This window comes from Syzygium oleosum, unplaced genomic scaffold (assembly GCF_021117445.2).
Source record: "Syzygium oleosum isolate NSW1041296 unplaced genomic scaffold, Sole_v2.1 Sole_v2.02, whole genome shotgun sequence".
Lineage (NCBI taxonomy): Eukaryota > Viridiplantae > Streptophyta > Magnoliopsida > Myrtales > Myrtaceae > Syzygium > Syzygium oleosum.
This window is the reverse complement of record NW_026607486.1, coordinates 22,561,873-22,576,043: the sequence shown is the minus strand read 5'-3', so window position 1 is coordinate 22,576,043 and position 14,171 is coordinate 22,561,873. Positions and strand designations below refer to the sequence as shown.

General features: G+C 42.6%; 2 protein-coding genes across 2 annotated transcripts; one reads left to right on the top strand and one right to left on the bottom strand.

The window, feature by feature from the left end:
• Positions 1-1,137: 1,137 nt before the first annotated feature.
• On the top strand, positions 1,138-5,716 carry LOC115684886 (uncharacterized). The gene is made up of 4 exons (XM_030609826.2): positions 1,138-1,489; positions 2,247-2,815; positions 4,782-4,957; positions 5,040-5,716. The coding sequence occupies exons 1-4, from the start codon at positions 1,471-1,473 to the stop codon at positions 5,476-5,478; spliced, it is 1,203 nt and encodes a 400-aa protein (XP_030465686.1). The 5' UTR covers positions 1,138-1,470; the 3' UTR covers positions 5,479-5,716.
• Positions 5,717-6,629: 913 nt separating this feature from the next.
• On the bottom strand, positions 6,630-13,106 carry LOC115684902 (retinoblastoma-related protein). The gene is made up of 19 exons (XM_030609846.2): positions 12,899-13,106; positions 12,655-12,791; positions 12,408-12,512; positions 12,183-12,325; positions 11,978-12,074; positions 11,788-11,834; positions 11,146-11,338; positions 10,856-10,922; positions 10,517-10,696; positions 10,217-10,410; positions 9,266-10,142; positions 8,884-9,043; positions 8,705-8,777; positions 8,077-8,253; positions 7,846-7,962; positions 7,624-7,768; positions 7,423-7,535; positions 7,068-7,183; positions 6,630-6,991 (listed from the first exon to the last, which is right to left on the bottom strand). Exons 2-19 carry the CDS (start codon positions 12,757-12,759, stop codon positions 6,838-6,840), a joined length of 3,063 nt encoding a protein of 1,020 aa, XP_030465706.1. The 5' UTR covers positions 12,760-12,791; positions 12,899-13,106; the 3' UTR covers positions 6,630-6,837.
• Positions 13,107-14,171: the final 1,065 nt, after the last annotated feature.

Sequence of the window (14,171 nt, the reverse complement as noted above, 5' to 3'; positions counted from 1 at the left end):
GAGGCCGAGCCTCGCCGTCCGTCAGCGACGGCGAGGTCGGCCTCGCCCGGGCAGCGAGGTCCGGCCCTCGCCCTCGCCGGCGAGGCGACCCTCGCCTCCGCCGGCGGCCGGCGAGGTCCGTGACGCCCTCGCCAGCCATGGCCAAAGAAGAAAGTAGAAAGAAAAAAAATTAAACAATTCAAAATATTATTAAAATATTATTTGGGAACAGAAATTTTATGTAGTTACCAAACGCATTTCTGTTCTTTTCTACTCTAGGAATAGAAATTTTGGACAGTTTATCAAACGCCTTCAAATACTCAGAAATTGTTTCCGGGCACAGAATAAAAAAAAATCATTTCTGTTCAGAAATAGCGCCCGGACACAGAATGGTATTCATGCGCACCCTAAATCTCTCACTTCTTAATTCACGATTTCTCAAATGTTTGATGCATGTGTAGATTTAATTTACTGCCTCTTTCTTGGTAAGCTAAAATCCATCTTATGTAACACGAACTTAGTTTTTTCCATATATAATTATCTTTTTGAGTTTATTTCATCTATCTTATTACATCGCTCGATTATACACTTTGATAATTCAATTAATACTTGAGATCTGAAATTGAATGATTTTCTCAAAAAAAAAAAAGATCCAAAAGACGGTCGGGTTAGTCCGTATTCCCTAAAAAAGAAGAGAGGAATCGAGCAAGAACGACTTAAAAATACCAATTTATTAATTCGTAACGAAATCTAGCCTACATTTTTCAAGAAAAGGAAGGAAAATATCAGAAAATCACGATTTACTTCCTATTTCGTCATCTTCAAAGATATTAAAATCAACATCAATTTAGTCATTTAAACACAGAAATATACGAAGAAAAGAAAAACAAAGAGCAAGCAAGCATCAACATTGCCGCCTATAAATAAATAAAAAACAAAAAATCTCGGACCGGCGGTTACGTTTTTTTTTTTTTTTTTGGGTCGAAGACCGGCGGTTACGTTGACCAGCCAAGGACCACCGCACGTTGCACGAACATCGGAAAACAACAAACGAAGAGAACCACTCCACGTTGAACACGTGTCCACCAAATCCACAAAAAAAACCAGACACCTCTCTCTCTCACTTGCCCCCCGTGGGCCCCAAGCTTTCTCTCGCTACTTTCCTCTCTCGTGACACTAAAGTAGCTCCTTCGCCTATTCTCTGCGGAGTGCGTCGCTACTTCTGCGCATCCACGATGTAATCGACAAACTATATAAGACCCACTTCCTCTCTCGCGTTCCCTCGCCTTTTCCATCCTCGAACCGCAGTCGCGCCGGGTGAAAGTTCGAAGCTTTCGTGCGTTGATCATCGGTGGTATTGGCGTGCGAGCAACAGAGAACAGAGCGAATTGAGCAGAGGGTGCTTGATCTGCGCGTGCAGGTCGGGACATACTTCGGAGGAAGATCGAATGTATTTGGTGGCGGATCACGGCAATCAAGCACGAGACCGCGATGGACTTTGATCACAGAGGTGCGGGTTCTCTCTCTCTCTCTCTCTGTCTGCAAGATTCTTGATTTTTCTTCTCAGTCTTTGAGCGACGATCGAAAAGGCGTTCTTTTTTTTTTTTTATGCGGCGCGATTGAGGTTCACGTGCCAACTGGGGAAGTTTAGTGGGACGGAGGAATGTGTTTGATTTTAAGTCGGTGCTGGCTTGGCTTGTGGTGATGACGTTCGGTGTTGTGTTGGGGAACTGTTTTATTCAGTCAGACCGAGCGCTTTGCTGGTAAACGAAGTTGGGGTTGATGTGAATAGCTCTGACGAGACGGGTCGATGCGATGTTTACTGGGACGTGCCTGGTTTTCTTGGACTGGGTGATAATTTTAAGTGTCGTCGATGACCTCGTTCTTGCTCATAGACAGCGACGGAATTGCTTGGTTTGGTGCTGTCTTGTCTGGAATTGTGAAATTCATCAGCCACACTTGAATTATCACCCGGTCCAAGAAAAGAGCAGTGCAAGTGTTGCTTGCAGTTACAAAAGAGCGGTGCCATACAAGATGTACCTGTTTTTGTTTTATTAGACATCTTAGGGAGTATGCTACCGAGTTTTCTGCGCTTTAGGAGGTTTCCTTCTATTCTTCCACTCAAGAATTCCTTTCTTCACGTGACATCATTTGACACTACTCTTTCGTAACTGCGTACATTTGGATCTGTTTTGTTGGCAAGTAAAAAAGGAACAATGTGTGATTTTCTGATTTTTTTTTTTGTTTATATATATTTGGGTTTACAGAAGATACTCAAAGGAATTTCGTGGCATCATCTGGACGTTTTTCAAGCAATGGATTCCTTTACAACCTTCAGGAAAATAGCAACACACACTCCGGGGTAACCAAGCTTAAGGATGGAATTAGAGGTCAGTCCGATGGAGATGTCGCAAAGAAAGTTTTGTCAATTAGCAGAAGTGAACATCCCAATGGACCTAATTATCCTTACTACTATGGCTGGCGGTATCCCGAGTCTCATCAGATGCAGCCGCACCAAATGAATTCTTCTAAGGGTCAATTTTGCTTTTTCCATGGGGGGAATGGCTTTCATGGTTGTCCACCAGATACGCTCTCTCAACGTTACCTCCCTGAGTACCAGTTCCAAGACTTTCAGTATTTTGTGGTCATAGACTTCGAGGCAACCTGTGACAAGGAAAAGAATCCCCATCCTCAAGAGATAATTGAATTCCCATCTGTTATAGTGAGTAGCATGACTGGCAAATTGGAAGCATGCTTCCAAACCTATGTTCGACCAACATGCAATCAGCATCTGAGTGATTTTTGCAAAGATTTGACTGGTATCCAGCAATCTCAGGTTTGTATCGATCTAGATTCTGTTTTCCCAATCATTTTAAGCCCGTTCTTTTGTTGATAATCACTTATTGGTTGGTATCTTAAGGATGGTGGCCTGTGAAAATCGTAGTACAATTTTAATGGTTGAGACTTGCACTCTCATTTTACTTTCTCCTGTGTCTTTCAAAATGGTATAGATGAGGAGATGGATTATTCTTCCATTGCTACTGACCAGATTTTTTCAATTCCGTGTTCGATCTTCGTTCTCTTTCTTTCTTTCTTTGTCTGGGAAAGCTGGATTTTCTGCTGTTCATTGTTCATATTTTCTACCACGTGAGCCTCAGGTTGATGGGATGAAGAAGTATAGAGAAACTTAATTTATGTTCTCAAGTGTGAAGATCTTCTAACCCCCTGATTGCGTAGCAAAAAAGAATAGGCCGTTCTTCCAACTCCTTCTGCAGCTTCCTATAATTAGCTTAAAGATGGAGGAGGAGAGGTCATCTTTCTCTTATGCATTACTTGTAAAATTGAAGCAGAGGCAAAATGTTGGAGAGTTGTGAGGATTGATGTTATGTATAAACTAACTTAGCTTGTAAATACTCTCTTAGTGCGAGATATGGATTCAGCTCTTTCCTCCACTCTCAGTGCAGGCTTCTCATCTCTTGTTTGTGTTGAATTACCTTTTCCTTGGCATGGAAGAAATTTTTTTATTCTGATTATGCGACAGTTTGGCTGGGGAAAGTATTATATAGTGTGGCTAGACGGGACCATGAGGGGCGTCGTCTTTTTCCAGATACCCTGACCTTTTTGTCCTAATTAGTAGGGAGGCTTCTGTTGGTTGATCTCGGAACCTGTCAAGACTGACAGTCCTTTTACTCTACCCAGTAGATATTAGCATGGCTCACTGGGAGTTGCCTTTTTTTTTTACGAGCCTTTAAATTTTCCTATAGGAGAATCATTTGTAGTTTTTATTTTCAGTTGGCTATAGATGGCTTTTTACGTACTTTCAACCCTAATAGCAATTAAGAGGAAGGTTACTAGGTGTGCCTTATATGGGGGAACATGTATCAGATTATGATGTGATAGATGAAGTGCTGTAATCATGGATGAAAGTGTGTTGCCTTTGTCCATGTCTATTTGCACCAATGTTCAAAGGGCTTGGAGTTAGTCTTGCTAGTTAGTCAGGAAGAGGGTTCGTCACTTCATCTTCTGTACGTCTCCCTCTTAATATATCGTAAGCCTGTAGAATTTCTGCTGGTGCAAATAGGAAAGAGGACGTAGAGTTTTCTATCTGCTATAACCTTGGCTGCTCAGTGCTTGGATGTTCTGCAAATGATACATCTGCAAATAGCATCTAATGGCAGGTGTTATCTGATGATTGGCACATAATGTGTTGGAGCATATGCATTTGCATGTTGAGGGAAGCGAGATTGATCTATTCAGTATGAGCTGGTTACGGGGGATGCCGCCAGTTCTGGATTCTTGTGCAAGTTGATGAGTGTTGTCTGACGCCAAATAGATTTTGGTTCATTTATTTGTCTCGTGAAATGGATTGGTCTGTAAAGGAGCACATTAGACGAAATTAATAATTGATGGTGGTGCTGAAAGTTTTAAGGGCTACCAGTGCACGTCTGTCTTTCATATCTTCTGCAATAAGAAGTTTGGAAAGGGTAAAGACGGGTACGTAGGATGATGAAGGATTTCAAGTTACTAGATCGATTCTTTGATAATTAGATAAAGCTAAAATTCCATGGGCAGTGCAGAACCTTTCATATAGTTTTGATGATACATCAAAACCATGCCAAAGTGGCGAGTCAATTGTCTTTCGGTGCTTGCCATGCACATTTACTGAAACCGCCCATGTTTGCATAGAGAGTTCCCTCATTCCAGTCATGCTTATGGATTATGGCATCTTCTTTCTCATATCAATTTCCTGTTCATTATAACGGCTTTTAAATCCATTTTGTTTTCCTTTTTGGTGATTCTAGGTGGATCGAGGTGTTACCCTGAGTGAGGCTCTTCTTAGTCATGACAAATGGCTTGAGAAGAAGGGCATAAAGAACACAAATTTCGCTGTTGTTACCTGGTCCAATTGGGATTGCCGCGTGATGTTGGAATCTGAGTGTCGGTATAAGAAAATTCGAAAGCCTTCTTATTTCAACAGGTGAGGTAGTGATATGTAACTATCGTGCAGACTTTGATTCTTCTATGCTTAATTCTGACATTTTCTCTCTTCCTTTCACTAGATGGATTAACCTAAAAGTCCCGTTCCATGAAGTTTTCGGAGGTCTAAGATGTAATCTTAGGGAGGCAGTTGAGATGGCTGGCTTGACCTGGCATGGGCGTGCTCATTGTGGTTTAGATGATGCCCAAAACACAGCTCGCTTGCTTATCGTACTTTTGCACAGGGGAATCAGATTTTCCATCACCAACTCGCTGACATTGTATGACAATGACCGTACTCTGATATCGCAGCACTCGATGCCTCCCCATCAGCCACACACAAAGAAGGATCTGCGGGAACCTCAATCACAGTATCATCCTTGTTGTTTCTGTGGAATCAAGAGCGGCCTAGGCTTTTTTCGGAACCCAAGTACAAGGCAAGGGAGCTTCTTCTTTTGGTGTGCAAATTGGGCTGCTGCGAGACGTTACGGATGCTGTTATTTTCAATGGGTGGCTTCTTGACTGGATGTAACTTTCCTGATTGACATCTTCGGCTTTCTTAGGTGCTCCGTATTACATTAGGTAGGAACTGCATTGGGAGCTTCCATTTAAAATAGTTGAATGACTTTATGTTAGTTTTTTAACTTGATTGAAAGCAAAACAAATCTAGTTCGGGAGCACACTGCGGTTGTAAGATTACGATACTGATACATAGGAAAACTGTGATCTATCGTTGAAGAACTCCCATCTGTAAAGCTGACATCTTGTTGATTGGAAATCTGATTTAATTTTTTTTGTCACTAGCATGATAAAGATTGGAAATCTTTTGCTGCCAGTCCTCTTGGCTACTGTTACATTGCTTGGTAGATATCTAAAGTGAAGTATGTGGGTGAGCGCTACGCCAATGCCGCCAATGCAGAAGCTAAAACGTGAGGTGAATTGGTGAACTTTGTCCGTCTCGCGGAGGCTTTTTAAATCAAGATCTGTCAGATACATCTTCACGTTGAATAATGAATATGACAGAATGCCAAGCTTTTTTTAACAAGAGAGACTGTTACGCCCGGAAATATTACCTAGAAAACTCAGCTCACTGGCGTACCCTCATGAAGCCCCATAACGACACATCGCATCAAATCCGAAGACAAGAAAAGCTTGCACACCATTAAATTAACTAAAACTAAAACTTAGTATAAGGTGTCTGCAAAATGTCTAAATTAGTTCCTCTTTCCAGCATTGTTTGTAGCAGACGCACTCAAGGGGGCAGACCATTGGTTATGTCCCAGTCGTGTTGTATTGAGCAGATTACAGGACGTGGCAGCCACCTTTGCCAAACTGACCATTTTCTGATAGCAAGTCTAGCAATGAAGTGACCTCCAGGTACTCAAAATTTAATGACGATTATCTTGCATCACAGAGTGCAGAGCTAGAAAATCTGCAAGCTCTTCAGCCCGTTCACTTCTATGTCCAGAAAACAAGCCATTGCTCCTCAAAGATAAACTTAATTCAGTGGCATTATTTAAATGATGAAACCGCAACATCTTCCTAATCAGCCCATCCAAATTTTAAATGCCATCTTCTACTCTAAATCACGAAAGCATCAAACATGATAGCAGTGATTTTAGCAAGAAATAGTACCATAGGGAAATTGATCTGTTATGAGTAAGAAAAGAATAGGCTATAATTTTATCCTGTGGAGGTTATAAGATTTTATTAAACTGAACTACTAAAGTAACTTTCATGCAGCCTTCTCATGGACAGAAGATAAGGAAAGGGCAGCTATTATACAAATAACTCACTGCACGCTTCCACTTCCTGATTGAACTAGTTGAGGGGGACAAAAGAACTGGAATTTACATGCATAGGAATTGGACTGGGGATCATTTAACTTTGAGATTCTGGTTTCTCAGATAACTTAGCAGTTGATGAAGACATACTGCTCCCATTCTGAAGGTAGAGGCTGTTGGCCACCATAGAGTCACTAACGAGGCCAGCATCAACGTCATCGAAATTAAGTGTGCCTCTCACCTTTCGGGTACTGCAATATGGTGGAAAATAAGCAAGTTATACACCCAAACAAATATACCAAAGCCCACAATCTAATCGCAACCTACCCATTCAGGCGGCTGTTGATGTCAACAAGGTCTTTGGAAGGGCTTTGATAGGCATGGGTGCTCTCTCCTACACAAGCATAATAGCTTTTCGAGCTATGAGAGATTGAAGCGTCCATCTGCGCACAATCAAGACAGAGCAGGCCAATTAAAAGAAAAAAAATACAACCATAGCACCGTGTCCATGTTGCATGTATCCTAGTGACATTCCATTTCAAGAACTTCCATGTTAAATCAAATCATTCACAATAATGTCAGAAATGATAATACATGAAAGGAATTTCATGGTTAAATCTTTAGAATAGAAGAAAAGCTGTGGTAAAGAAGAAAAAGAAACTGCAAGAGAGAAGATGAGCACCTTAGATGATCTCAGTGGAGACACATAGACGTTGTGGGATGCAGATACTTTCTTTGGGGACATATCCGGGAGAGTTGGAAAAGGAGATATCTTAGGTGACCCGGGGCATTGAGCTGATTAGTAAGAGTTATAACAACAGAGAATCAGACTAAGGCTTGTGTGAAGACAGATTTACAAGTCATATTTCAGTCAAAAGCATACCATCATTTTTATTGCCAGCTTCAGAAGCCCGGTTTGTTCTAGTATTTGCTCCAGCTGGCCCAACTTCAACAAGCAGTGGCTTCACAGAAGGAATGAATATTTCATTGTAGAAACTGATAATATCCACATGCTCATTCCCTGTTTTCTGTTGCCAAAACAATCAACGCGTTAAGGAGCTGTCTAGAAAACTGATGCCTAAGAGAGTAAGATTATTTAACGTACCCCATTACGACGGGTTGACCAATCAACAAACACATTGCGGAACACTTGTGGCTTGCACTGGGGTTGCTTCCTATAGTTGTGAATGATCTCCCTAAAGGTCAGGTTTGTTTGATAGATCTTCAGGCCCAAAAGGGAAATAGAAACACACCGACACGAATTAGTAACAAGGAAGAGAAATATTAAATGCTCTGAATTGTCGCAGGAAACCGTACAAAATTCCTGAGTCCAAACCTTTGCAACACCGTAGAAACAGCAGAGTATTATTTGATCAATGTGCCGATTAAAGAAGAGATTAGTTTGCTGATTGAGTATTTGCTGAAATAGGCAGTAAACGCCTTCCTTTATCTGCTGAGAGAGTTGTAGCCTTTCAAGCATGCTATTAATTCTGACAGCTGCTAGCTTAGTAATCTGGACAATCCCACAAGTATGGAAAACAATTAAAAAACTGAATAAATCACAGTAATTGTAAAAGCCAAACTAGGATATATCTTTATTATTGCAAAACAATCAGACATGGAACTGACTAAAACTTCAATGTCTCTGAGATGAAATCCCTAAGTATAGTCTTCGCATTCAGAATTAGGATGATTGGAAGGAGGTTGTCATGTTGCGTTGCTCTATTAATATCTCACATGACATAAAAACTCTTGATGAAGCCCCAATATGCCGTGCATCGCTAGAAAATCTAAACCCAAGCAGAGAAGGAAGAGGAAGGAAAGAGAAGAAACAAGGATGCAAGATCCATTATATTCACTTATAAACAAGTTTTCCTTGTCGAGTAGAAGGATAGTTGCAGTGACTTTTAAGATTCTCTTGGGGTCATTTGGCAAGCAGGTCCATTCTAGACGCTTTCCAGTACCTTGCTAAAGAATATATTGATCCCGGTTTCTGCACATGTTTCCCCTCCACCTCCTGGATGTGGTCGAGTTGGACTGCAATATAGCGAAACACAGAGAACTTGAAGAACAGAAAAGAAGTGATGTGGTGCAAAACCAAGCTTTAGTTATGTACTACCCCATGATTCTACATTGAGAGTACCTGGCAAACGCAGACTGAAGTGGAGGTGGCGGTAACTTTGGCTTGATATTGCTCAAGGCTAAAAGCCGATCTTTTACTGGCGAAGTGAAATTTCTTTCAACTAATACGCTCCGGTAGTCTGTAGAAATTCTCTTGGGAGACCTGATATCCCCATTCTGACCTGAACGATAACGTGCGATATTGAGCTGGGCGAATCATGAACATAATTGCATCTAAACATTCAAAGCGAAGCAAATAGGAAGCATCCATATATCGTATTGTTGACAATTGGCGGATTCAGATACACCCACAAAATCAGGAAAGTTCATAGATTCAAACTGATGCTTAAAAGACAAGTCCAGAATTCAAAAAGGTCAGGGGAACCCTAGAAAGAAAGACTTACCAGGAGAAGTCTCATGCTTTTGCAGCGGTGACTGGGGCAATCCACTGGAAGAAAAGTTAATATGCATGGCAATGGCATCCAAGGACGGCATTGGTTCGGGTAACAAGCCTAGCCGATTTATCTCTGGAGAGTGAGCCGGTCTTGCCACTACCAAGGAGTTGTACATTGAGGAACCTCTCTCCCACACCATGTTCTCTAGAAGTCGCTCTTCTAATGTATTCAGATGCCTTCTCAATTCTCTTGGAAGAGTTTCCTCATGTCTAATAAAACTCTCTATCACCTTACTAAGATCAAAAGCTGTAATACCAGTTCGCTCTAGCACCGCGGGAAACAACATCGTCACAGTCTTATGCGTTGCAAGAACCAACTCAGCGGAACAGGCAAGCATACATCTATGAAACCTCTCATTTGTTAACAAAGAGGTTAAATTATTCGAATGTAAAATTTGTGCCTCTGCTCTACACATAGCTTCTAAAACCCGATAGTACAGCTTAAGGGCTTCCAGCCTTCGTTGCTCAGCCCACATATTGTCCATGAGATTAGCACTTTGCAAGCCTCCAGTTACAGTGCGCTCACCGATAGCACTGTTCGGAAAGATAGCCTCCAAAATTATATGGGCCCTGCGTATCACGTCACTGGTCACATCCCTATCGCACAACGCTAGATATCTATGCAGGTCCATCGAAGGTTTTGATGGGAGTGGAGACACGATAGTCCGAAGCCACTTGGCAGTTGTCATAGCAGTGCTTACAGGAGTAGCAGTGATCCTCAAATTAGTACCAACAATTACACCGTTGACGCGAGATGCAGGAGAGCGGCTGGGAGAGAGTGGTCTCGCGACAGTCTTTGCAGGGGAGGCAAATGAGTCATATTTCCTCTACATGAAAATAGACAATATGATTACACGATTTATAGAAGTGTCAATCAACTAGATTGAATGAAAAGGCATACCTTGGCACCAGTTAAATTAATGGCGCCCCCAGACAAGCTTCCCGATCCAAGCAATCTGTCCTCGTCATATAGAAATACCGTCTCGTCGAATTCACTCTTATTACGAGTTGCATCTTTGTAATTTTTTTCTAAAGTACTTAAGATGGACGACAAAGACACTTCCTCCATGAGATCCCCAAAGTAGATCAAACCATCTGCATATGAGAGGAAGAGAATTTCAAAAACCAATGTATATGCACTGTCACATTAATACGTGCATTTACACTGACTTCAGCATTTATAAATGAGATATCATTCCACCTGTGTCAATATTCTCCAGATTCTCCGCTTTGCACTCTGAAGCTGGGCGCGGAGTTTTCCCCAAAATCTCTGCTAACACTTTATTGGCTTTTTCCAATGCTCTCTTGATCTCATCTTCTGAGGTGTCATAAAGATGACAGAGTGATCCAACCAGGTCAACCCCCTTCTCACTTCTCTTAACTGAATGACAGTGAAATCGATGATCAATCACGGCAAGAGCCGGGTTCAAGTTAATAGGGAAAAGAAGGACCGACTGAAGAAATATGAGGATAAACGATCTCAAAGTCTGACTGTGAATGAGTTTTCAAGAATTGAAAATCAAAAGAGCAAGATGATTACCAAATCGCGATGAATCAGAAATGCTGAAATCTCTGAAGCGGGTTGGAAGATGTATTATCAGAATAGCCTGTAAAAAAAAAATCATTTGAAAACGGATCATCACGTACTCATATTACCAAAAAAACTAGTCTTAAAAGCCAACGCAACATGCCAAATGTGCATATTCGTTCTTCCTTTTGATAGCCATGTTTCAGGGTAGAAAACTGCATGTTTGACATGGTGATTGGGTGAATGCAAACACCTTAGAAAAATTGTTAAGTTCAACAAAGTAGTCCAGGAATGTAACTGACCAGTATAGAGACCAAATCATTTGTGCTAGAAATAAGGTCCTTAAATCGGCTAAAGGTTCGAAGCGCCAAAAACAGCGACCATCCAAAACGTTGGTACACAATCACAGGGTTAGAAGCGCTCGAAACAGCGGACTTCATATCATCTTTCGCATCTTTTAGAAGGAAGAATTCGCCATATACACGTTTATAATACCTTGCAAAACAAAGATGAAGAAAACACTATCTATAAAACATGTCCACCAATAGAAAAGGAGATGCGCGAAAGCATAAATTAAGAAACGCAAGGCAACTGCTAGTACATTACGGCATTTGCATGCTCAATACTAGTAATTTTTTATGGGACATGTATATTAGATACTCAGATGCTATAATCGATCTAAATAATAGAACGAAACCAGAAGTAGAGCTGGGTCTACATCAGAAGATACGAGGTCGATTGATTGAAGTGAATGGAGTGGAGGGATATTTATTATCCTTGCACTCCTACCTAGAATATCAGCCAATTTCCCTTCATTCCATTCTTGACAAACAAAACAGCAAAAGAATGTTTAATATGCTCTTCTCGCTTTATTTCTTTGCTAGTCTTTAGTAACACGAGAGATACTCTCTTTTCCAATCTCTAGTGACGTAAAAGATACTCACTTGCTCAGAATGCATAAATGCACAAAGTTTGTCTGCATCTCCCTTGCCTGATCGAGAAAAAAAAAATCAGAAATGGAAGGTTAGTCCGTCAAGCAGGCTTGAGTAAAATCGAGACGAAAAAAATATCGCCCCGGCGCTAACCCTTAAAAGAACCTTTCTATCCAAGCATGCCATAAACGTTAATCAATACCTCTAGCTTGCTATCCCAATTGGCACCATAAATGCCGCTTACGATTGGCCCGGCCTTGATAACAAATTGCGGAATCTCTTTGAAAAATTCAATGATGCTGGTAAACCCAAAAGGTAATTAGTTGAGGCAAAAAGCACACCACACAACAAAAAGTCACAACAAACTGTTTCGACCCGACAAGATAAATGTTCCGCGCATAACATACTTTAGTCCCGTAACTGTCAATATCTGGCACAAAGGGACCTCGATCTCGTCAGGCCCATTTTGCTCATCCTCTGCTTTTCTCTCACTCAACCTTCTAACAGTGTACAATACAAAAGCGAACCAATAGCGTTCCATGTCTTCCGCCTGATAACGAGGTCACAGATCACCACAAAGCCGGGACTTTGGACAACGTAAAGAAACTCGAGTTATCTGGGAAAACGGATACCGTTCCAGAACCAACAACGGTCGAGCTCGCCTGCAGCACAGATTTGGTCTTTTTCAGCAGCGTCAGAGACTCCACGCAATTCCTCTCCTCCAAACCCAATTTGCTCTGCCACAAAAAACCACGGTCAGCCCACAGAAACCAATCCCGACACACACCTACAACTTCACACCGAATCTGGAGAAGGAAGCCAGGTCAAAAAAAGAAAAAAAAACAAACAAACGGCGCTAGGGTTTCGCCGCGCGAGAACCTTGCAGAATTCCAGAAACCGCAATTCGACGGGCTCGCCCTGGTCGCCGTCGTTGCTGGGAGTGACGGGAGCTGGAACATCAGGCTCCGCCTCCGCCTCCGCCATGGCGTCCGAAGCTACCGGAGCTCGTCCGAACCCTAGGAGATCACACAGGCCGGCAATCAAGCTCGAGAACTACAATCTCAGCAAGACAAATCACCAGAGAGACAGAGAGAGAGAGGAGAGATCTGCCGGCGGATCTTACCTGACCGAAACCCTAATCGAGCCGACCTCTGCTGCTGCCCACAGCGCCGAATCAACCTCGCCGAAATGCAGAGCGAAGAGACGATTTCGCGAAGGAGCTCGCCTTTATCTGCGTCCCCGTCGCTCCAAAACGAGCAATCTCTTCTGTGTTTTTCCTTTTTCAGCTGGACTTCCCTTTAGCGGAAATGCAGAAGAGAGAAAATGAAAAATGCAAAAAAAGATCCCTCCTTTGCGTCCTTGTGCGCGGGAAAAAAGAAACAGCGGGGCAGCGCATGCGTGCATGGCCATACATGGATGTCCTGCCCGCATGCATCGGCCGGCCAATGAGGCCGCGACGCGTCGGCAGCGGGTCGGGTCGTTTTGCCGCCAAAAATACCTCGCCGTTACGGGATGCGCTTCGGAGCGGGGGAATCTGCCGTTACGTCACGGCGGCTTGACGGGAGCCGCGCGCCTCTCCTCCCCCCCCCCCCCCCCCCGGTCCGTGACGGTGAGAACGGAGGGAGGGTCCCGTGGGGCCCCGGAACGGCGTCGTTTTCTGGGCCCCGTGGAAGTGAGGCCCGTTTCAGCTAGGGTTGTTCCGCCGCTTCTGAACCCAGCTCGAGGGTGGCAAATGTTTTTTTGGCAAGAGCTGTGTTGATTATTACACATGCCACCTTAATTATAATAGATAGACGTGTGTTTTCGTTAATTATTTCATTAACCAAATCAATATGGTAAAAACATCTCGTGTGAGAATAGAATATCGAGCAAGAAATGTACCTTTTGAAAGTTAGTAAGCACCACCAATTCTATATAAATCGTGATCTTGATTCTATTATTAGAGAGCACACAAATGTACTGGATTTGACCCCAAAACCTTACCGCTTGATTCTAGCCCGAGTTCAAGAACATGATTGACAGTCCTTGTTCTACTATGTTTGCACGCCTGAATAATCACACTTCTCGATAAAAAGTTGGTCGATTAGGATATAATTGGTGCATTCCTCCGAGGCCCGTATGCATGCATGCAATAGGGTCTTCAAGCCCCACGCTGGATTCTCAAGATTAGTGGACCATTTTACATAACTGGGTGGGATGATTAAGACATTGGGCTGCCGAGATCTCTCGTGTCCAGGTCACCTAAAGATTCGGGAAAATCGAGTGAGTAACCTCCTTTTGATCCTAGGGTGCAATAGCCAAAGTTCAAAATTGGGATTGGGGTATTGCCTAATATGGCCATACAAACTCCTTGAGTTAGATTGGTCAGCATTCTGGTTGTTGCTTCCCGAGTTAAT

What these genes read in the sequence shown, in the direction of transcription:
- LOC115684886 (XM_030609826.2), top strand. An exon ending in CTGGTATCCAGCAATCTCAG is followed by an intron (nt 2,816 to 4,781) that starts GTTTGTATCGAT and finishes TGGTGATTCTAG; the next exon opens with GTGGATCGAGGTGTTACCCT. An exon ending in AAGCCTTCTTATTTCAACAG is followed by an intron (nt 4,958 to 5,039) that starts GTGAGGTAGTGA and finishes TCCTTTCACTAG; the next exon opens with ATGGATTAACCTAAAAGTCC.
- LOC115684902 (XM_030609846.2), bottom strand. Translation starts at nt 12,759, where the DNA reads ATGGCGGAGGCGGAGGCGGAGCCTGATGTTCCAGCTCCCGTCACTCCC. An exon ending in TTGACAGTTACGGGACTAAA is followed by an intron (nt 12,075 to 12,182) that starts GTATGTTATGCG and finishes TGGGTTTACCAG; the next exon opens with CATCATTGAATTTTTCAAAG. An exon ending in CTCCACTGAGATCATCTAAG is followed by an intron (nt 7,184 to 7,422) that starts GTGCTCATCTTC and finishes GATTGTGCGCAG; the next exon opens with ATGGACGCTTCAATCTCTCA.